Here is a 22,645-nt window from a genome sequence, read left to right on the forward strand (position 1 = left end):
GTGTGCGCGCGCGCGCGCGCGCGCGCATGCGTGCGTGTGGGTCTGGCATGAGGAGGGAGAGTAGAAATGGTCCCATCAGGACTAGATTTGCATGTGATGCATTATCCAGGAAACCTGGAACTATCTGGAAAGTGGAAATTTACAGCAAAAGTGCAGGTAAATGGAACCAAAAGAGCCACACAGAAGGCTTCTTTCCTACTGCAGAATCACGTACCTTCTTTCTACCACCAGGTTTTGTCTACATGAACTGCTTTAGAAGACGCGGAGGGGGAGGAGGAGAAGGGAGGGCGGGTGGAGAGCACTACTGTTTTCATAAACTCTTGGCCTATGGTGTTTCCTAGCACAGCCCTCATAGGGCGGAGCCGAGGGCTGACTGGGCACTGGAGGCTCTGGTGGGGAAGCACAGCGTGCTGTGGCCTACTTTCAAAAGAAATGGCGTGAGTCAACACCTCCTTGCCCATTCAGTCTCAAATCTGACATAGCATGATTAGTAGAAAGAGAAAAAGAGAAACATGAAATATTTTGAAGATGAGAGAAGTAAACTTCTATAGTCACCACTGATTTATCCCTACAGCATGGCTAGGGGTTGAAATACTCCATATCACTGTTTGGGTTTTTGTGGGGGGTTTTGTTGTCTTTTTCCCCTACCCACAGGTAATGCTGTGTTATGATGGGGCATAGCATCTCACCATCCCGACTCTGCGTACAAACCCAAGGGTCTTCACACCAACCTCCCCTGTGCCTTTTGGGGTACACAGTTGACCTTTGGCCTCTGGGTGGCAGGGCAGGGTTCTGTGGGGGTGGATGAAGGGTTTTCTATGAAGGATTCCCCACCTTTAGGAGCAGCCTGCTTGGGGGTACTGCCTGCCCCATCCTTCCTTGAGGGGCAGACTGTTCTGGAAGGCCACGACTTCTGGAGACAGCCGGAGACTGTTTCTGGTTTTGTGTCTCTGCAGGTTAGTGGTATATTGCTTCGTTCGCAGTTCCTGTGGGGCCTCTAAGTTCTCCCAGAGAAGTCCCTGCAAATCCCACCGAATAACAGTGGGAGATGTTTGGTGGCATGGGTCTGAGGTAAATCTAAGTTTCATAAAAAGAAAAAAAAAAGGAGCGTCTATATACAGTTAGCATGTGTGTATGTCCAGCTCTCTAGTATATGTATATAGATGCATAAATATATATACACACACACCTACAGACACATACGTACACATATGCGTATATATGCACGTATTTATATACACACACATATATACGTATGTAGAGAATATCGAGAGAGTAATTTTCCAGTGACAATATGAGAAGCTGGTAAGCATCTGCCTCAGTCTTAGGAAACACGGTCCCTGGGACTGATCTTGCTCCAGCACACCTTGGCATGTCTATTTGCCCACAAGAGGTCTGTGGCATTCACATGGCTGAGTAGGAGGTACAGCTAACGCCTGGGCCTCTGCTCTCCACAGACACACACCCTCCCAGGCTGACCTGCAGGATCTGCCCTCTATGGCCAGGAGATCCCTGGGAAGCAAGTGGAAGCCACCGAGGCCACCCTAGGCCACGGTGTGCTGCAGTAGGCCACGGCGGTGACACCGGTCCTGCAGGTCACATAGTGCCAGACTTGTCCGAGGAGCTATTGGGGAACATCTTCTCGGTGGGTGTCACAGCCGGGCTGCCGACGCCCGAGCTGCTGCTACTGGAGGAGCGGTGCTGGACCACGGGTCTGACTGGGCGCATCGGGGGTGGGCGCAGCTGGGCACCAGCCAAGCGAGCCGACAGGGCAGGCTTGAAGGTGGTCATCATCTCAGTGGAGGAGCTGCTGCTGCGGCGCATGGCGGCGTCGGGGTCTCGGATGACAATGGTGTGCAGGGGGCTGGCAGGCTCTGAGCTGATGGGGCCTGGTGGATTCTTCAGGGGCTCCAGGGTGTCCAGCACCACATCTGGCGCCTGCTTGACGGTGTTCTGTCTCTCGAGTTCCCGTAACTCGTGTAAAGCTGTGCTCATGGTCTTCTCGATGTCCTGGGGACAGAGAAGGCTCTGGTCAACACAGACCTTCCCGAGAATGTTTTCCCATTTCCCTGTGGGAGGCCAGACCCTGAGGGTATATTGTAACCAACGCAGGGAATCAACATGGGCATCCCCTGTACCTGTCTTGCGTAAGAAGTTGCCTTCATAAAGGTTGGTCAGGCTATGGCAGGCAGACAGACATTTGTTCAAAACCTGACTCTTGCTATGGAATGGCAGGTACCTCTCTGAGCCTGAGAATTCTCACTGGTAAATTGCTGACAATTATAACACTTACCTTGGAGGGTTGACGAATGTATAAAGCGATCATATCCATGCAAAGAGATTGGCATGGCACCTGGCACTCAAAAACAGTAGTAATGGTCCCCATAGCAATGATACTTCATGCTGAAGTTTTTAATATCCAAAGTTTTTAATAATGTATTGATAAAGTAGGGACAACTGTTATATGCGATGTGAGTACATATCTCACATATAGAAATTGAAACTCAGACCAGACAGGGTCACCCAGCTAAATAATCAACCCAGTCCAAGTCAGGAGTCTGGCTCCAAAATCTCTGCCTTTGCCATTGTTTTTTTTTTTTTTTTTTCTTAAAAGGCCTTCATTTTAGGGGTAGAGAGATGGGTTGGTGGTTAAGCGCACTGGCTGCTTTTCCAAAGGACCCAGGTTCGATTCCCAGCACCCACACAGTGGCTTTGTAACAGGTTGTACCTCCAGTACCTCCCAGGGATCTGTCACCCTTGTCTGCCTCCGTAGGCACTGCACAGATGTGGTACGCATATGCACACAGGCAAAACATCCATACATGAAATCAAATGAAAAAAAACTGGAAGTCCTTCATTTTAACAATACAGATATTGCGGGACTTCACACTCTACCCTATAGAACTGGGTAGCTGTGGTCAGTTTTTAGAATGAAAAGAAAGAAATCCTTACCCACAGGGAAATGCATGAGGAGTGCACCCTAGTATGACAGGAAGACCGCTTTGCTCTCAGCGTTGTGACCTAAGAGGCTCATTTCTTGTTTTAAAAGTGAGGAAAGTTTAAATGGCACATAGGGCATCATTGTATCTGCAGGCTCATCAGGAAGAGAAGACTTCAGGTAACAGATGGGAGGCACTCCAGGCCAGCCTGCATCCTTCTAAGCCAATCCAGGGCAGGGCTGGGGCTGGAAGAAAGCACTGACCTACAAGCTGGGAGAGCAGCAGCCACTCTGAACTGCACTGCATCCATCTGTGGAAAGCCCACATTTGCTGGGAAGATACGGTGAGAGGATGAACACGACTCTCTGCAAATGGCCAGATGGTGGCCACCCAACTCCTCAGAGCGCAAGAGCCCTTCTTCGTCGGGCTTTTAAAAAGCTGTCTCTACACCCAGTGGATGTGAGAGTGGCTGCTCAGGCTGATCTGACCCAGAACCCATGGAGGGCCCAACGGGGGAGCTGGCTTAAACCTTCACTTGCAGGTGCCATGCCCAATCTGAGCAATGTTGGCTACTAAGGGATGCTCGCTCTTCAGCAGTTTGAGGCCAGCCCTGAAAGAAATGCATGGGCCTGAGGAGACAGATGGGGCTGCAGCCTGGAGCTACCATCGGAGTCTTCATCCTGTCCTTTCTGGATCTGCAGGCAGCCTCCTTCCTACCAGACTCCAATGTGCCCAGGGCATATCCCCAACCAGCCTCTTGCTCACCTCACTACCCAGTCTATCCCATTTGCTTTCTGCATCCTGCTCATGACTAACACCCGCTTTTACGTTTCTCCATCATGTTTACCACTTTGCCCACTGTGTGGCAGCTTTAAAAAGGGGCCCTTCTGGAGAATCTTTATTCATAGGCTCAGTTGTGGGGAACCCTGCAGGAAGAGCTCTCCTACCTGTCTACTGTATACATACTTGCAGGGTCACCAGAGCCTCCACCACTGTTCTGGAACTTAGTCTCCTATTATCCCCACAACCCACCCCCAACATCTGCTCCAATACAATGGGATCTGAAAAGTAAAACTGTCAATAACTAAAATGTCATTTTCTCATCTCCCCATCCCTGGTAGAGCGTGAATGGGAAAGACAGAAAAAGCTCAGAGAAAGGTGGGCTTCAGGGGTTTAGACTGCAGCCTTGCATTAGTCCGATGAGGGATGCGTAAGTCTGCCAGGTGAAGCCGCAGAGAGGCAGTGGGGACTGGGACACAGTTGGGAAGGAACTCATTTTCACCTCCTCCCCCACTTCGGATGACAGTATTGCAGATTTCCAAAACAGCCTCTTTACCTGGGCTTCAAATCTACTTTGTTCAGGGTATTTGGAAGACCAAGAATCTAGGATGACTCCGTTTACTATTTGGGGTTCTCTACATCACCTCCCGTTTGGCTCCAACAAAGTCAAGAGCTCCTTAGAGATGAAGCTGAGCAAGTGGGCAGCTGTCCAGTGTCCTCATGACTGTTTTCCACGAGCATCAGTTTCACTTCAGCCCATGGAAAGCACTGTCCAGCTAGAGAGGGCGAGTATACCCACAGCACCGATAGTGTATTTGCTGGGTTAGGCTAACAAAATGCTCCTCAGAGAAAAACTGCAGACGTCTGGAGATACAATATACCCTGTTCTTGCTAGAGATCCACAATGCACAGCAAACTATTTCAAGGTTCTAAAAAGTCTGTCAGTATGTCTTTCTACTTGGTGAGTACCATAGCATACCTGATGCTCTGCCTCCACTCACTCCACCGGCATTGTGTAGTAGTCTTTGGTGCATTAGGCACAGTGCCCCTGACTGTGTTTGATTGTCCATGTAAAGGACCCTGAGCCAGCTTTAGGAAACCCCTGCCTTGCTGTGATAGCAATCTTTGGAAGATGATGGGTACTAGGGTGATGGTTCTCAAGAGGATATAGCCTTCAAGGATGGAAGGCCAGGTTGGCTATCTCCTTTGCTTGATCCATGCCAAGGTATCAACCCCAAGGATTCCCTGGAAATGGGCACTGGGATATGAGGTAAACGCCATGTGTGGAGTTCTAGATGCTGGTGCATTGCTTCCAGCCAGGGTGTTCTCTGAGGAGCTTCCCTAGAGTCTCGTAAGGACATGCTCAAAAGCGTACGTGCTCACTGCATCCCCTTCTAAAGGGTATTCAAAAAGGCTGTCAGCACAACAGATTCCCCGCAGCCCGCAGGATCTGCTAGTCTCTGACTGTTATCTCTTACAGTCCCTGACTATTATCTCATTGATAATAGTCAACATTGAGGGAGGTGCATAATGGACCCTTGCTCAAAACTACAGCTAAGAGAATAAAAAGGGAAATTTCTGGGAATATGATGTAAAAAACAGGCCCGACCAGTGATATGAACTGGTAAACAAACTGATTCTGTTCATCTGGTCAATCCCCCTGAAAATCATCCAAACAGAAAACACTCCAGAAGAGCCTGGAATATTCTTTCATTGTCCTCAGCTATTTAGTCCTGTCCATCTTGGGTCTTGTGTCATACCCTTCCAGGGAATGACTTTCAAAGTATGATATACCCTCCCCTGCTCATTAAAGACACGCAGCCCAGCTGCCGTGTTGGGTTGGCAGTTCTTCTTAACTATAAGCTCATGTGGGCAGGACCGAAGCACATCAGGTCTCCACTGCACTCCACTGTGTCTGGTGAATGTCATACAACAGATGCTCAATCAAGACTCATCAATAAATGAACAGGGCAATAAATGAAAGATGGATGCATGCATGCATTGGTGGATACATGAATTCAGTCTTAGCATCTTGTGGAGAGGTTGCTGCCATTGCCGCAGCCTCATAATCTGGCTACCCTCTCTTCTACCTGGACACTGGGTGGAGGGAGCGTGGGTCTTCCAGTCCTTATAGGAGCTCTTGCTAGTGGCTTGGAAAGGAAGTCAATTCACTGTCTGGCTGTTTGGCTCAGTCTCAAGTTCAACCAAAGCCACTACGGTTGCCCTCTCAGCAGTTCCCACCCTCTGTCCCACTGAGTGTCTAACTGGCCTAACTGCTTTCTGTGGAGCCCTTACTTCTGCCAGGGCCTCAGCCTCCAGGGACTTGTGGTCCCCTAGGCTGCTGTGCCGGGTAGAGCCGCAAGTTGACCTCATGGAGAGCCCTTCTGCCAGTGCCTTCTTGTCAGGGTAGTTGATGCTGCCGGCGCTCCCGAATGTCGCCATCCTCCTCTTCTCAGGGCTCTCAATCCGCCCACGGCTGAGGGGGATTTTGTGGGGGCTGCTGGGGCAGGCAGCAGCTCGGGGTGGCGTGTCTATGCTGGGACCCAAGCCCCGGGGTGGGCTGTGTGTGTCGCCCCCGCTTCGGCGCCTGGGGATGGCCGCTCCGTCAGACCGTAGCCGCACTCTGCAAAGGAGCCAGGGGCAGGGAGCATGGGGCAGAAGTCAACCCTAGCCAGTCTCAGAATGGGCCAGCCAACCCCCAAGCCATAGCTACAAGCTAATCTAGAGCAGCTAGCACAGTGAAGCCTCATTCAGCCCGACCACACAATTTGGCGATAAAAGGGCCAGCTCAGACCTGTGACACATGCCCTAAAGGGGAAGAGTAACTTGGCCCAGGGAGGAGAGCTGAGACTTGGAGCCAGGCTAGCTGCACTGCAAACCAAAATTTAAGTCAGGTCCTGGCATTAAGATTCCAAAATGGAAATGCTGTGGCTAGCTGTGGTCATGTATATATATAGTCTGAAGCCTTTCAGACTCTAGCTGGTTTGAAACAATGAGGCTTGACTGTACCCAAAGGCCACATTAAGTACAGGAGGGGATCCCTGGGAACGAAACACCTGCTCACCACTGTCACCCACCAAACTCCCAAGAGCAAGGCTACCTATACAGCTTTCCCAGATCTTGGGAAGTAAGTCACTAGAGAGTGAACACACCTCCACCTGTGCCTATGGGTACTTTATCCACCTCCGGGGTTCTACTGGTATAAAAGGGTACGAGTGACAATCAGTAGGACAAGTCTTTGACCCATGTCTGCCACGAGCTTTCCTGTATTCTCTCCCTTTCCCTTCTGTGAATACATTGACGGACTATCCCTCATCTGCCCAAATGGGGGTGGGGTTGAAAATAACTTAGACTGCGTGTCCTACGGAGGTCACCCAAGGTACAGAGACCTTCGTGAGGGGAGGGAAGGCTGGATGTGGATGAGGGTAGGGAGGGACAGAGGCTGGATATGGGCCAAGTTCCATTGGATTAGTGACAATTCAAACCCTCCGCCCCAGCAAAGCTAAGCAAGCCTGCGGGTGCCCCAGTAGGACCAAAGCATAGGTGTTGGGGAGGGAAAGGTTTTGAGAAAGAAAGGAGAAAGGCTGATAGAGGGAAGAAGGTGAGGAGGAGAGAGGCAGGAGATGGTATGGTCCTCTTAGGAACTGGGACCATACCATCCTCATCTATGGACCCAGCCTTCGGCTTCTCCACCCGTGGTTCCTATCATCTTGCAGTGCTCGAAGCTGAATTGAGCAAACATCACTAAAAAGAGGCCTCAGGACCTCAACTAAAATAAATTCTTAATGGCCACATTTATGCTGCCACAGGAGTCTCTTGCTCTCTCTCTCTCTCTCTGCAAAGACTGAGTTGATCACATGACCCTCCTGCTGCAGAAGGTAGATGGGGCACAGACTTTGACGTTCTAAGAGGACAAGGGGTGTGGGGTGAAGCAGAGAGAGGCTGTCAGCTTTTTCTCTCTTCCTGTTCCCTGGGTGACTTGCACAGCTCCTTGTTGGCATATCGGTCACGTGACACAGCCCAGGCTCAGTGGAGAAACTGGCATATCTCCTCCCACCAAGCAGGTAGGTGGAGTCGGGTATCAACTTTCACAGATGAAGGTGTGAACTCTCTGTTTAAGTGGTGTGTTTCGGGGATGGGGGGGGGGGACTGTGGGAGCTTTACATTTTCAAAATATTGTGTAACAACAGACAGCTAGGAAGAGGTGCAGGAGCTGGAGAGAGAAGGAAAAGCACTCGCCAGTTTTTCTCTCATGCATGTCTCTCTCTCATTATCATATTAAAATTTTAAAACAGGCTGGGCTATGATTATTATTTAAAATAAGAAGCTCTGCAGTGCCAGGATAGGTCTTCCTCTTCCTTCACACCCCCTACACACCAAAGCTGGGTCAGTTCACACCTGGAATCCTTGGGCCATCCCAGCCAGCCCACCCAGCTGTACTCAGGGTCATGGCTTGCAGAATCAAGGAGCTGTAGGAGTCTCCTCCTCCCCTTCCTACCCTCTTGCTTTCCCCAATTCACACACACGCAGACAAATGTGGCGCTAGTGGGACAAAAATGAACCCGCATTTCCTACCGGCCCATCACCCCCCCAAAGCCGTAATCAGAGATGTGCTCTGTGGGGGACTGGAGGTCATTCTTGGAGGAGGCCTTGTCATCCAGCAGTGGTCCACTGCTGGCCTCGCTGTCAGCCTTTTGACTCAGGCTGTCGGAGAAGGCATCGTCCCTGCGGAGAAGAGAGGCGTGAATTGGAGGTGGTCCCCATCCTCTGCAGGAAGGCCCAGGATGCCCAGAGCTCCTCCAAAGCTGTCTGCACACACCTATGGTTGCCTGTACCAGCAGCCCAGACTGAGCACCTTCTGTCCACGCATGCCTACCACATGCTCCCACAGCCAGGCTCTTTCATGGGTGGCTCCTTTGGATTCCACCCCCGTTCCACTGTTTCTTTCCCCATTTTCTACCTTGTCCTCTCTCCAAGACCCTCTCAATGATGGAGACAAGGTGAAGAAATGGGTATTGGAGTCTACAAGCTGAGCACAGGGTGCTGAGTGCTGAGTCTCCTAGCACAGGGTGCTATATGCTGAGTTTCCTATGGCTTCATGCAAAGTGGTTCAGAGTCAAGCAAGGGGGGAAGAGCTACCTCCATCCCCGTACCTCCCTATCTGGGGTCCAGGATACTTGGGAGGTGGCCCTCTATTACAGCATCCCCTTTCTCATTTGCTTGGCCTTGGCCTTTGTTCACGCTCAGAACCCTGCATCACAACATAGGCTTGGGGTTCCCCTCCTGTGCAGTTTAGCTCCACGGCTGCTTCCAGGATAGGTCAGCTCCACTGAGCCAATCCAAGCTGGAAGGGAATGAGAGCCTAGGAAGGACCTTACACAGTCCCAACTTCTTTAACTTTCTGACAGTGCCAGATAGTTGGGGTATGTGGTGTTTTTAACTCCTTAAATCATTAAAAATGACACCTGGTTAAAGGAAAATGGGATGCTTGCATTTCTCCACTCCCTGAGAAGGTCACATCTGGAATGGAGGGCTGTGAGCATTAAGGGGTGGTGAGCTAATTGCTGGCTACAGGGACAGCTCAGGATAGTGGAGGGATATGAAAAGACTATGGGATGCTAGTGACCGTGGTGGATGGTGAGAGCCCTGGTTATGGCTCATGGGTCTGGATGGCAGCCTAAAGGATGAACAATGTGCATATTTCTTTTGTGGATTTGCACTCAGGGGAACTTAGATAAAAAAAAATTCTTAGAGATCATCAAGATTTGATATTGATCCCAGGAGAACAAAGTGCCAGCATATAACCCAGTATTCCCCTTCTACTGCCCATTCCAGACATCACTAATCTATTACCTCACTCTTCACAGAAGGCCCCAGTTCTCACTCACATGTCCTGTACAACTATGTACTGATGAGGGATGAGTCCATCCACACCATTGTGACGGCCCTCCCACCAGTCCTCTGAGGCACGGTGGTACAGGAGCAATGAGGCCCCTTTTTTGAAGGACAGCTCACGAGGGGACCGCCCCACATAGTCAAACTTGGCGATGGCCTCGATCTGCTCCACTTCTGAAAGAAAATCAAGAGACAGAGCATCTGTGAGGTGGGAGGGGTGGCCCAAGACTCAGACAGCCTGGGCTTCCGTGAAGAAGATGGGCAGCAGGCTTGATAAGCACAGGTGGTCTGGGGCTTGGGACCAGCCCTCTAGGTTCAGACTCCTCCCCACTGTCAGTCTTAGGCAATCCATGTAACTTCTCAGAATGTCCAATGGGTACCAGGCTCAGTGGTGCAGACCTGGACTCTCAGGGTTCTAGGAGGACTAAGAGTTTGTAACCAACCTGGGTTATACAGCAATAACCTATCTCATAAAAAAAATCAAATAAATAAACAAATATAAAACGTCCGCAGGGAGCTGGCATGCCAGATCCATGTTTTCCATTGCATGATTATGGAAACCAGTTTAGCTAAGCGTAGTAATGCATACCTGTAATCTAAGCACTTGGGAGGTGGACGCAGGATAACAGGAGAGGGAGGCTAGCCTGAGCTACGCATGTGTTTGAGGAAATTCCTTTTCCTTCTACACCTCAGCATACATCCTACCCCCACCCATGAGCCCCTTTTTCTCCTGTCCACTTACACAGAAGTATCACGTACTGCCTGTAGGACTAGCTTTTCATTTCTATCCACTCACAATGCTTTTAGGGGCTCTTCAACTTACAAATGGTGAATGGAAATAAGGACACAGCACAACCAAAACTCATGGTTGCAGCTATGGCTCGGGTGGAAATTTAGAGATGTAGATGACAGTGCTAAGGAAAATTCTAAATCAGTAACTTCTGCCTTCACCTTAAAAAACAGGAAGTGCAGGGGCTAAAGAGATGGCTCAGTGGTTAAGAGCAGGATGCTCTTCCAGAGGACCTGGGTTCAATTCCCAGCACCTAAACTCAGCTCAGACTCCAAATGATCTATCACCCTCTTCTGACCTCCAAGGGCACTGCATGAACATGGCACACAAGCATACATGTAAGCAAAACCTCATACACATAAACTAAACATAATTAAAATATAAAAAATTAAAGACATTAGAAGTGCAAACTAAGCGGGGTGGTGGTGGAGCATGTCTTTAATCCCAACACTTGGGAGGGCAGAGGCAGATAGATCTCAGTGAGTTCGAGGCCAGCCTGGCCTACAAAGCAAGTTCCAGGACAACTATTACACAGAGAAATCCTGTCTTGAAAAAAAAAAGTGCAAACTAAAGATAAGGCAAGAAGGGGCGGGGAGTAATACAGATTAGAGTAGAACTAAATGAGACAGAGACTAGGAACACAGACAAGGTCCAAGCTGCTTCTTTGAAAAAGATCAATCAAATTAACCAATGTTTGGCTAAATAAACTAAGAAAACAAGAGAGAAAAATCACATTAATAAAATGCAAAATCAGGATTGGACAAGGAACATTAATGTCATTACTTGGCGGAAAAAGGGTATCATAAAGAAATATTACCAACGATTATATGTCAACAAATTAGATTAAGTAGAATAAAATGGGCACATTCCTTTAAAAAATGTAGACTCCTGAAACTGACTTGAGAAACAGAATATTTGGGGCCAGCGAGAGGACTCAACAGGAAAGAGTGCTTGGTCACCAAGCCCAACAACATGTTTGATCCCTGAGTCCTATATGAAAGGAGAGAACCAACTCCTGCATGCTGTTCTTCAACCTCACAGACATAAGTCATGATATAACCACCCCTTCCTCAACAAACAAATGGAAAAACCAAAAAAACCAATACCTGGGGTCAGGAAGATGGCTCATGGGTAAAAGTGCTTGCTATACAAGTCTAATAACCTTATTAAACAATGTAGGGGGAGAAAAAGCTGGATCCAGTGGTCCACATCTGTAACCCAGCACTCTTGTGGTAAGATGGAAAGGGCAGACATAGGTATCACCCAGAAGTTCACAGGCCTGATAGCCTGTAGCATGCAGTGGCAGAAACAAGAGAAACTATGAGGTCTCAACAAGATGAAGGAGAAGGTTGTCCTCTGACTTCTAGATGCATGCCACACCATGCATGTGCCTGCCCAGCATGCATGCACATGCACATGTGCTAATAATACATTTTATAAAAAGAAATAGAAAACCTGAATGAGTCCCTGAGAACACGAACTAACTACCAAAGCACCTACTCAGAAAGAAATGCCCAGCCCCGTGAGGCTTCACTGCTGAATTCCACCAAACATTTAAACAACAATAATTATTCACCACATCTTCCAAAAACCACAAGACAGGGAAACAGTTGGCGACCCATTTCATGAGGCAAGTATTATCTAACACAAAACCTGGAATATATTACCAGAAAACCGCAGGCTGATATCTCTTATGAATATGGATGAAATTTTTCTCTACAAAATATTAGCAAACTGTATGCAGAAATATGTAAAAGGAATTATTCTCCATACCTGAGAAGAGTTTATCCCAGGAATGTAAAATTGGTTTAACATCTAAAATTTAACAATTCTTGTCAATAAAATAAAAAGAAAAATTGACATGATCATCGCAAAAGATGAAGAAAAGCATTTGGCAAGCATTAACAAGTTTTCCTAGCAAAACACTTGAGAAAAACAGGGACAGAAGGGTGCATCCTTGACCTGATAAATGCACATCTGAAAGCCTCACTGCTGGGTGGGAGAGATGGCCCAGCCATTAAGAGCGCTTGCTGTATGATCATGAGGACTGGGGTTCAGGTCCCAGCATCCGTGAGACAAGTCAGGCACCTGATAACACACCTGAGATCTCAACTCTGAGACAAATGAAGACGGAATGATCACTGAGGCTTACTAGCTTCTGGTCCAGCAGAAAATATGTGAACCCGGGTTTGGGGATCCTGCCTCAAAGAAGCAGTGATCATGGAGGATGCTCAACAGCCCTTTCCTAGTCTGCATATGTGTGCCAGGCATGAGTACACATGCACACATATGCATGAAAATACAGCCACACACAGACACTTATTTAAAAAATAAGAAAAACTCTGACAGGTAATAATGCATCTGGTAGGAAACCACTGGCTGCTTTCTCTGTGTGGTGGTTTGAAATGAGAACGGCCTCCATGAGTTTGTTATGTTTGAATAGTTGGTGCCCAGTTAGTGGAACTGTTTGGGAAGGAATACGAGGTGTAGCCTTATTGGAGAAGGTGTATCACTTGTGTGTGTGTGGGGGGGGGGGGGGGGGGGGGGGGGGGGGGGGGGGGGGGGGGGGGGGGGTGGGGGGGGGGGGGGGGGGGGGGGGGGGGGGGGATGGTTAGACTCTAGACCTCTGATGCTGTAAGCCCCAAATAAACTCTTTCTTCTATAAGTTGCCTTGGCCATAGTATCTTATCACAGTAATTTTTAATTATTTTATGTTTTTTAAAAAGAAAACTATCTTTTTAAAATTTTATACAGCAATCCCAGTTCCCACTCCCTCCCCTCCTCCCATTCCCTCCACCTCCCCCCTCACCTCACCCCCATAAGACACCTGGCAAAAAAGAAGGCAAGACAAGGGCTTTCATGAATATAGTCAAAACAATGAACAATAAAATAAAAACGGGATGAATTGAACTCCATTAAAATTAAAACTTTTTGTGCCTCAAAGGACAACATTTGGAAAACAATATACAAGTCTCATAATGGAAGAAAACATTTGAAAATCACATTTGAGATAAGAAACTTATATTTAGAATATGTAAAGAGCGGTTACAACTCAATACTAAAAAGACAAATTTAAAATGGGCAACAGACCTAAAGGCAGAATATGTACTGCTGCTTTTCCAGGAGATAGAAGGTTTCAGTGATGCCCCTCAGCACCATGGGTCCTCATGTACTGAAGGGTAGCTATGCTGCTTGAATATCTGTGAGACTGTGGAGACTAGTCCTGTGGCCAGCTCCAGTAGGCATGAGAGCCTCTGTGAGATTTCTGACCTAGACTCTGCCCACTATGCCTTAGTGGGTAAGGAGGCCTGAGCCCATATAACTCAGACTGCTCATCTGTGTGGTCCAATTTCCATGAAATCCAGCATTCGGCAGAAGGAGAGGAATCAGGTAGATACCCCCCCCCCCCACCTTCTGTTTCCACACTATCCAAGCAATTCTCAGGTGCCCCTACATGGGCAGGTCCCTTTGAGCTCACACTGTCAATCTGTTCTTTGAGAGCTGCTTCCAATCTGTTGAAGTCTGCTGAGAGTTCGGAAACTTTTTGAGGATCTCCTCATTCATCACCAGGTCCCAGGTCCCAGCAAAGGCCTGGTGCAAAGCAGATCCTCGAGCTGGGGCCAGGAACAGCAGAGGAACAGGGGATACTTTCCTCTTAGACACTTGTCTCTGAGGACTTTTACTGACCCAGGCAGGACACACAGAGGATGACATGGGCCAGGAGTGGTGTGTTGTAAATGTATAGCACCTACCAGGATCTGCTCTATGTGGACCTACGCTGGGACCCAAGGCATGCATTAAGCCTTTTTCTGGGTCCCTGTCCATGCTGAAAGGCCCCCGTGCTACCTGGAGCAGTGGGGCTGTGGGTACTGCCTCTGTGATTGTCTTGAGTAAGCATGAGAGATCCCTGTGGGTCTTTTGGCCTAGACCCTCCCCCTACTCACCTTCATCACTGGTATGAGGCTCTGTGCCATTGTCATGGTCAACTTCATCAATCGTCCCTGGCTCACTGTGTGGGCTGTCACTGCAAGCAAACATAGGAAGAGGACTTGTTGGGGACTTTCCTGAATACTGCCTTAGTGACCCTAGCTCTGGAATGGACTAGATTGTCAAAGGCTTGAGGATGTGTATTGAAAACATCATCCTCAATGTCACCATGTTTGGAGGTACAGTCTAAGCAAGGATGATTAGACCATAAGGACTGTGTTGTCAGAAACTGGTGTTGATCAAGGCCAGTTATATGAGAGCAGACTTACTGCGTTAGCCCTGATCCCTTGGGGCTCTCTTGCTTGTTCTCACACTTTCTTTCCCTCTGCCTTCCACCGTGGGATGATTTAGCATGAATGCCCTCACCACATGTGGTATACCTCTTAGTTTTCAGAACCCTGGGCTACACAGACTTCAGTTCAGTATTGATGATACAGTCTCAAGTATAGTAGCCGAAGTGGCTGAAATGCTTAAGTGCTCAATGAGATTCAGACGGCAGCGGGAAACTCCAAGTATCTGAAGGCCAGGGCTTTCCTCATGGAGTGTGCTTGTGTGTGTGTGTGTGTGTGTGTGTGTGTGTGTGTGTGTGTGCCAGGTTTTCATCAAGCTATTAACTGGGTTCTACCATATCCCACTGTGTTAAGTAGGAAGGACACAATGAGAAATCAAGTGGACCAGGTCCCTGACCTCACTGCTCACATTCTAGGGAGAGCAAACAACCCACGTAATGGGGCCAGTGCATAAAACAGTTGCAAGATGAAATAATGATTTATAAAAAACAGGCCTAGATGAGAGCAGGAGAGGGGACCAACATAGAATGATCTGGATGGCTTTTAATAGGAGGTGACATTTACGATGCCATTAAAAAAAATAGCTTTAGGCAGCTCAGCTGGTAGTGTCTAGCATGTACAAAGGCCTGCAGTCTCTCTCCGGCATCACACGAACCTGGTCTAGTAGTGCATGCCTGTAATTCCAGCTCTCAGTAGGTAACGGCTGGAGGATCAGAAGCTCAAGTGAGCTTCGGCTATATAATGAGTTTGGGGCCAGTCTGGGCTACCTGAGACTGTTTTTAAAAGAACAAAAAGAGATAGAGACTATATTGTGAAAAATTCCCCATTGCCACCAGGATTAGATCTAAATCAAGGGCATCAGAACCGGCCTCCAGCTGACCTATGCAGCCTGGCACCTCACCACCCCCCTGTCACACACCCCACCCTCAACAACCCGAGACTCTTTTCACTCCGCTGAGTGCTGCAGGCCTCAGACTTTCTTGCCCTAGTCCTCTGAGAACTGGCCCCAGTTTAGATTGCTGGCTTGGATCTTTCTTTACCTCCTTGGGAAGCCTTTCCTGGTGGCCTGTGATTGGCTCAGGGGCTCCCTCTGAACTAACTTGCCTCTGGTCCTCTTAACACTCCTCCCACTGAAGCTACTCTACCCCAAGCACCATCCCTGCCACTTGAAGATCCAGTCCCCAGAGGATGCTGGGTGGAGGGGGTGGGCACTGCTGAACGAATGGATTTGATCCCTACACTGAGACCTTCAGACCTTCATTTCCGTTTTTAGTTTTGAAAATACTTTCAAAGTGACCATGTGATTGCTAATTTTCTAGTCTCATAGGAAATGAAGAAAAGTGTCAAAGTGGTGAGTGTATTGTGCATGTGTAAGTTGTGTGTTTAGCTTCTCTTTATGCTGAAACTGTGCTTTTCTAGCTGCATGTGGGTCCTTTACAGTGTTAGGACAGAGAGCTGTGACCAGAGGCCACTGTGACCAGACACCCTGTGGCCCTTCATGTCTGTTTGGAGAAGAATGTGCACTGAGACAGACAGGCTTCTTTGAAGCAGTTGCCTAGTAACCCTAGAGAATGGGGGCAATTGAAACATCCAGGCATCCTTTAATCAAAAGCCCAAATTCCCACTGGCCATGACAGATCAAGTCTACAAACCCAGCACTTACTGAGGCAGGAGGAGCACAAGTTCAATACCAGATTTGGCTAAATAGTAAGACTCTTTCAAAAACACCAAACTAAAATGTCTAAGTTCCCTGCAGGCACCTGGCAGAAAGACTTAAGTGTAGTGTTGTGTTGACCTGGGTTGGGGACAATGTAACAGCTGGAACATCTGACTTGTCTCAAGCAGTATGCTTAGTAATTTTCTCTTCTCTGAATTCCCCCAAATTTTCCTTCTTAATTAAAAACATAATTGGTAGAAAAAGCATACAAATTACACATTTGTAGGGTATCGTGTGATCATTCAATAGATACACAAATTGGGTGATACTTAATTGAGGTAAACATACCTGTTTCCTTAAACATTTACCTTAAAATAATTATTTGTATGCGGGGTGGAGGGTGGGGAGGATGTGTGTGTGTGTGTGTGTGTGTGTGTGTGTGTGTGTGTGTGTGTGTGTGTGTGCAGGTGCCTGAGGAGGGCAGAAGAGGGCATCAGATCATCTGGAGCTGGAGTTCAGGCAGCTGTGAGCTGGGTGCTGGGAAATGAAGTAGGATCCACTATAAGAACAATTCATACCTTCAGCTGCTGAGCCATCACTCCAGCCCCAACATGGATCTTTATTGTTCTGTTTTGGTGCTGAGGCTCAAATCAGGACCTCCCACACAGGAAGTATATGCTCTACCACCGGGCTATGTTCAGAGCCTCTCTGTCATTTTTTTCAGCGCAAAAACTTCCCTTCACCGTAGTTTTCTGCAACATCTGGAATGCTGGCACTATCTGTGGTTACTCTTTCACTACAATTTAAACACAAAGTCATCTTCTCTCTCTCAGGCTTAGCTTGGGGAAGGCAGCCAGGCCTGGACCCGAAAAGGCTCTTAACTGTTTCTCCTGATACAGGGAGTCCTAACAGCTAGAGAGTTACCACTAATGATCGCTGACCTGAGGTGGGATATTGAGACAAGAAGCTCTGGAAGAGAGAACTCCTGGATGGGAGAGGTTGGTGACAAGGGTATCACTTCATCTATTGAGGTCCATGGTGGGGACACCCACTCTTCTGCTTCCTGAGATAGGCCTCACACATGGCCAGCCACCACGTTATGAGAGCTCCTCAGACTCAAATGGAGCCCCCAGAACAATTCCTGGGAACTTCCTATAGGAATGTCTGGGAAAGAGAAGCTCTTATTCTGTTGGGGATGCAGAGAATGGGTGACGAAGCTGGAGGTGCTCACTGGCTGCCTTCTGACAGCCATGAAGTGAGATGCTGAAGCCAGCACAGAAGTAAGCAAGGTCAGGGTAGGAAACTTAAGGGCCAGGTCCTGATAACAACAGCCAAGCCTCTGCACCCAGCTACATCTGATGACACAGTTAAGTCAATGCATGTTTGGCTTCAGCTATTTGAAAGTGTGTTTTATTCCTTGCAACTTACACAATCTTAGCTGATGTATCTGTTGCTCACGCGGGACTACGGCAAAGTCTGCGTGGAAAACTATGTATGGTGCACGGACCCTAGTGTAATGAGAAAACTGGAAGGCTTCTGACTGTTCCTAACAACGACAGGATGGTGCTAACGGTCATATTAAGAGGAAGGGTGCCTTACCAGTACTCTTCCCCTCCAGCCATGCATTTTTCATACACGGGTCCCTCTAGCTCCCGTGGGCTGGGGAAGATGGCTTCATGGTGGATGATGATGGTTTTGATGACTTCATTGACATGCGCCTGGCAGGATACAGGGTCCTGCCCATCAGGGATATGCATGAGGGTGGGCCCGAAGCAGATGGCCAAGTTGTAGGGATCCATCATGTTCTCATCACTGTACTGGGAAAGGCTAGGAGAGAGCAGGTACCCACCGTTCACCCAAAAGGCAGATCCTCCCCCATGCTTTCTTCTGTGGGGGAAAGTGGGACGCCACACAAATGCAGGAAGGTCCTGTATTCCGATTTATCACAGTAGCGTTTTTAAAAGCCTTGGGACACCCCTCCCCCAGGAGGCCAGTCGGAGGGCTCCCCGGGCCAGTACTCACTGATTGAGGAAAGCAAAGAGGTATCTCATGACCACGATGACCACGCGGGGCAGGGTGATGAGGATCTGCTGGATTGGGTGCACCCTGTCAGCTGGGTTCTCCAGTTCTGTAAGGCACAGAGGGTTCAGGATGCCTGTTACCCTTAAAGCAAGGCAGCAGATCTCTCCAGACCCCACCTCCTCCATCAGTTACAGGGACTTGAGCTGGTCTAGAAGACCATGGAGAAATCTACAGAGAGGTCCCTGGAACTGGGGTAGCAGAAACTCTGGAGCAGCTAGGAACTGCCAGGAAAGAGTATCCTGTCTGAGGATCAAGGGAGTGACACGGACCCCAGAGTGGACATGTGACATCCAAAACCAATGGCTCTAAAGTGTTCTGGTAGAGGGACTGACATACGCTGCTGTATGGTCTCAGATAGTTTAAGTTTCTGTCATTGGCAGTCTTGGAGTCCTGATGACACAGGCAGGGATGGGGGTTTAGTAATGTGTGGCAGGCACCAGCCACAGCAGAGGCCTGGCACACCACAGTCACTCAGAAAAGGACAGTGCAAATACAGGCTCCTTGAATGACTTATTGACGAGATGGCTTGGCACATGCCAAGCATCTCACCTAGTATCGGTTCTCAGGTGAACCTTAAAGAGCCAAATGCTGATATTATGGCCTGCGAGACAGAGCAGGACCTATGGAGTTGACAGCCTGGAACTACAAGCAGTGTGATGCTGATGATGTGTGTCCAGCCAACATGCCACATGTCAGTGATGTTTTCCTCACAGAATCCCAGCTCCCTAAAGCCACTGCTCTCCTCAGCAGTCAACATGGCAGAGCTACAGACAATCTTGCCTTCTTCAACTCCTGGCCACTGTTCTCCCCCGGGGTCTGAAAACTATCTGGAGACACACCTCTCTGTGAGGTGTTATTGCCAAAGCTGGAATGCTTGTTTCCTGACAAGACATTGTGTGGGATGTATAGCTAAAGGAAGCCCATTCTGGCAGCAGCCCCCATATGCCCTGACTGTGGATCATGTGCAGAGAGATGTTGTTTGCCTTAAATGTCAACAGGGTTATTGATCCCTCTAACTTACCTTCAAGACCTGGCTGGAGGAAGTTTCACCCAAGTAAGATATCAGTCAGTATTTTATGCATAAATTCCACTGCCTCTTTACAAGTCCTCCCAACCCACCTGTCAGTCTTCCATGCCAGGTACCCCCTCTTTGGTTATTAACTACATTGTATTTTTTTAGATTTAGATTTAGTTATTATATATACAACGTTCTGCCTGCAGGTCAGATGAGGACACTAGATCTCATTCTAGATGGTTGTGAGCCACTAAGTGGTTGCCAGGAATTGAACTCAGGACCTCTGGAAAAGCAGCCAGTACTCTTAACCTCTGAGCCACCTCTCTGTTTTTTTTTTTTTAAAAAAAGAACTTTTATCATTCTGTTATAAAAAAATGGACAATCCTTTGTTATAACTAGGAAAGAGCATACAAATATGTAACGGTGGGGCTATGTTCTAAGACATGCCAAAGGCAGGGAATCCATCTGAACCATATCCTTTAGCATACACACCTTTGGGAAAATTTACCTCATAAAATAGACACAGGAAGGTACTAGCAGTCAACAATGAATGAGAACAGTTAGAGCAGTGCATGGGATGAAGGTCACTTAAAACTTAGTATTTCTAGGATTTCCTATTCAAAACCCCGCACTGCAGTCAACTGGGGGGTAACTGCAACTCTGGCAATCAAGAGCACAGAAGGGGAGCTACTGATCAACAAATGCAAGGGGTGCCACTAAACGATAGGTAGAGTCTGTTTACAAAAGCTTCAAAAGATGACCTTGGCGATTGCATTTGGAAAGAGGTTGATGTGTGAAGGATTCTCTATGCCATACTCAGAGCTGTAGACAGAACAGAAGAGACCCTCTCACCATGAGACTTTGGTCAGGCACAGTCATGATCTATGCTGGGATTTCCATCCTTATCCACTCATTGTCCTACACAAGGTTCTGAGTTATGGGGATCTGGTCTAATGATACTGGCTAAGTTAGTGACATGGAGTCTTTGTGTACTGGGATTTAGAGTTTGGTTTAGAGTTTGGCATAGATCTTAAAAGATGAGCAGGACGGAAACGCTGAGAAACGTGGTGAACAAAGAAAGAAAACATGAGGGCTTAAGCATGGCCTTCCTTCTCTCCCATCCCAGGAACTGCCAGTATCTCCTCCATCTGTCAAGCACTCTCATGACTAGCGGGGTAAAGATGATCTCCCAGGCAGTTGACTGTCACCATTTCTCTTGTCTGCTGACCTGATCCCTAAGCCTTCCATAGATCCCTACCACCCAAAGACAAAGCTGTGGGGTCCTTCAAAGACGTTCAGACCTACCTCTCTTGCAACTGTACCAACCTCTTGCACCATGCACTGTTGACCCGAGGGGTCCATTGTCCCCAACCCTTCCAGGTCTTCCAGTGTCCCCTTCTCTTGGAAGGCTTACCCACATCCCCCCAGGTCTACTCTGACCCCAGGCTCCCCTATACTTCTCTTAGCTCTGTTGTACATAAATGTACCATGCCCATCAGTCCATCGTGAGACCTATACAGCTGGGTCTTGGAGCACTCTGAGGACCAGACTTCTCTCATAGTGTCCCTCTCCCGTGTCTGGCAGGGTAAAGAGCCAGCCCCTCAACTTCTATAAAGACCTGTGGGGCAATGGGTTGTCCACCTGGAAAATACTTACTAATAGTAGATATCAAATCTTGAAACCTTTCCTTAGGAAAGAGTGGGTTTTCCAGGCCTCGGAAATACAGCTTTAAAACACCAGCGACTGAATTGATATCTCGCTCATTTTGGTCATCCACGAGGGGGTCTTCACCTGTGTGGAGACAATGGTTTAGGCTGGTGAGGAAGGAGAATCTCTTTCCAACACTGGAGGTGACCTGGCCAACCTGGATAGGAGGGGAAAAGGATGGGGCAAGCCTGAGAACCTGTGATCCTCAGTCTCTGCATGCTTTGAATTTATTATTAGAAAATGTTCAAATCCCCAGAAAAGAGATAAGCATCCAATCATGCATGTCTATCACCTTTTACTCATCCCTCTCCTGAGTTTTTTCTTTATTATATACATCATGGCTCAAAGATTAGAGAACTTTTGACATCATAACACATTTCTCTTAAGAATCAGGATATTCTCAGCTAACAGTGATAACTTTATCTAAACTAAGAAAGATACAATCCTTCCAAAAATAACACTGTACACAGCCCACATTCAAACTCCACCCACTAGGTCTGTCATGGAATTTTGTTTTCAAAATACAAGTGCTATTCTGAGTTCCCACAATTCATTTGGTAGTCGGCAGTTGTTCTTTTTGTTTGTTTGAGGCATGGTCTCCATGTATCCCTGAATGACCTGGAATTTGGGACAATCCTTCTGCTTCTGCTCCCAAATGCTGAGATTTAAGGTGTCCTGCCAGCGTGCCTGGCTTGAAGGCCGGCCACCTTTTTGGTTTTATAAATATAAAATAAATGCCAATGTTTTTTGAGTGCTAAGTTTGTGTTTGATGATGTAGCCCTTTCTGTCTTGTAGAAGACAGAACTGCCTCATATTCTGGCTTTCTCTTGTTTTCCTCATGACCCGATTCAGGTTGACTACTTTGGGTAAGACTATAGAGACACATATGCCATGTGTGCCCTGCTAGTGGTGACACAGACAGCGGGGTAAGGTGGTAGCCTTTTTTTTTTTTCTTTAAACACCCCACAAAGGTATTTCCTTTTTGTAACAAACATGAGACCTGCAAAGTAAGACTAGAAGCCCTGCCTGTCTCTAAGCCTGTCTGAGTCCCTGTGGTCAGCATGACACACCCTGTGGAGTCAGTCTCCAGTAATGGCTCTCGCCTTGTTACCCTGGGAGCTCACTGATTCAGTGAGACTGGCTGGTCAGGGAGCTCCAGATAGCCACTTGCCTGGGCTCTCCAGCACTAGAATATCAAGAGCTGCTATGCCTGGCTTCTATGTGGATGCTGGGCATCTGAACTCAGGCCCTCAGCCCCTCAGCCCCCAAAACCAGATTTAAAGTTTCTCAGCAAGAAGGTCCAATTTTCGTCAGTAATGCTATAGGATAGGGTCAGTTCAGGTTCCCTATCCTCAGTTTCCCAAGGGACTAACTGGGGACATCGCCTTGGGCTCCTGGGAGCCACTCTAGGTTCAAGTCTCTTGTCAACACTAAGGTGGCTCTTTTAACTAAGATATGTGCTTCCCTGCTCCCCTATCCGACCTTCCTTTATCCCAATCTTCC

The 22,645-nt window shown here is 48.0% G+C and overlaps 1 protein-coding gene across 4 annotated transcripts in view; it reads right to left on the bottom strand.

Moving 5' to 3' along the window:
- Srgap3 (SLIT-ROBO Rho GTPase activating protein 3) overlaps positions 1-22,645 on the bottom strand; it is a 427,924-nt gene continuing 405,279 nt past the window's right edge. For 2 of the 4 annotated variants that reach the window (XM_050148545.1, XM_050148544.1), the window contains exons 15-22: positions 21,092-21,226; positions 18,361-18,466; positions 17,938-18,165; positions 14,349-14,428; positions 9,608-9,788; positions 8,295-8,444; positions 6,015-6,342; positions 1-2,010 (exon numbers count right to left, since the gene is read on the bottom strand). In XM_050148545.1, coding sequence (XP_050004502.1) covers positions 1,597-2,010; positions 6,015-6,342; positions 8,295-8,444; positions 9,608-9,788; positions 14,349-14,428; positions 17,938-18,165; positions 18,361-18,466; positions 21,092-21,226 — 1,622 coding nt within the window. In that variant the 3' untranslated portion in view covers positions 1-1,596. Of the gene's footprint in view, positions 2,011-6,014; positions 6,343-8,294; positions 8,445-9,607; positions 9,789-14,348; positions 14,429-17,937; positions 18,166-18,360; positions 18,467-21,091; positions 21,227-22,645 lie in introns of those variants that run through there. The other 2 variants (XM_050148546.1, XR_007592924.1) reach the window with 2 other exon arrangements.

Source organism: Alexandromys fortis, unplaced genomic scaffold, assembly GCF_014885135.2.
Source record: "Alexandromys fortis isolate MF-2015 unplaced genomic scaffold, M_Fortis_MF-2015_v1.1 scaffold_59, whole genome shotgun sequence".
In the NCBI taxonomy this organism is placed as follows: Eukaryota; Metazoa; Chordata; class Mammalia; order Rodentia; family Cricetidae; genus Alexandromys; species Alexandromys fortis.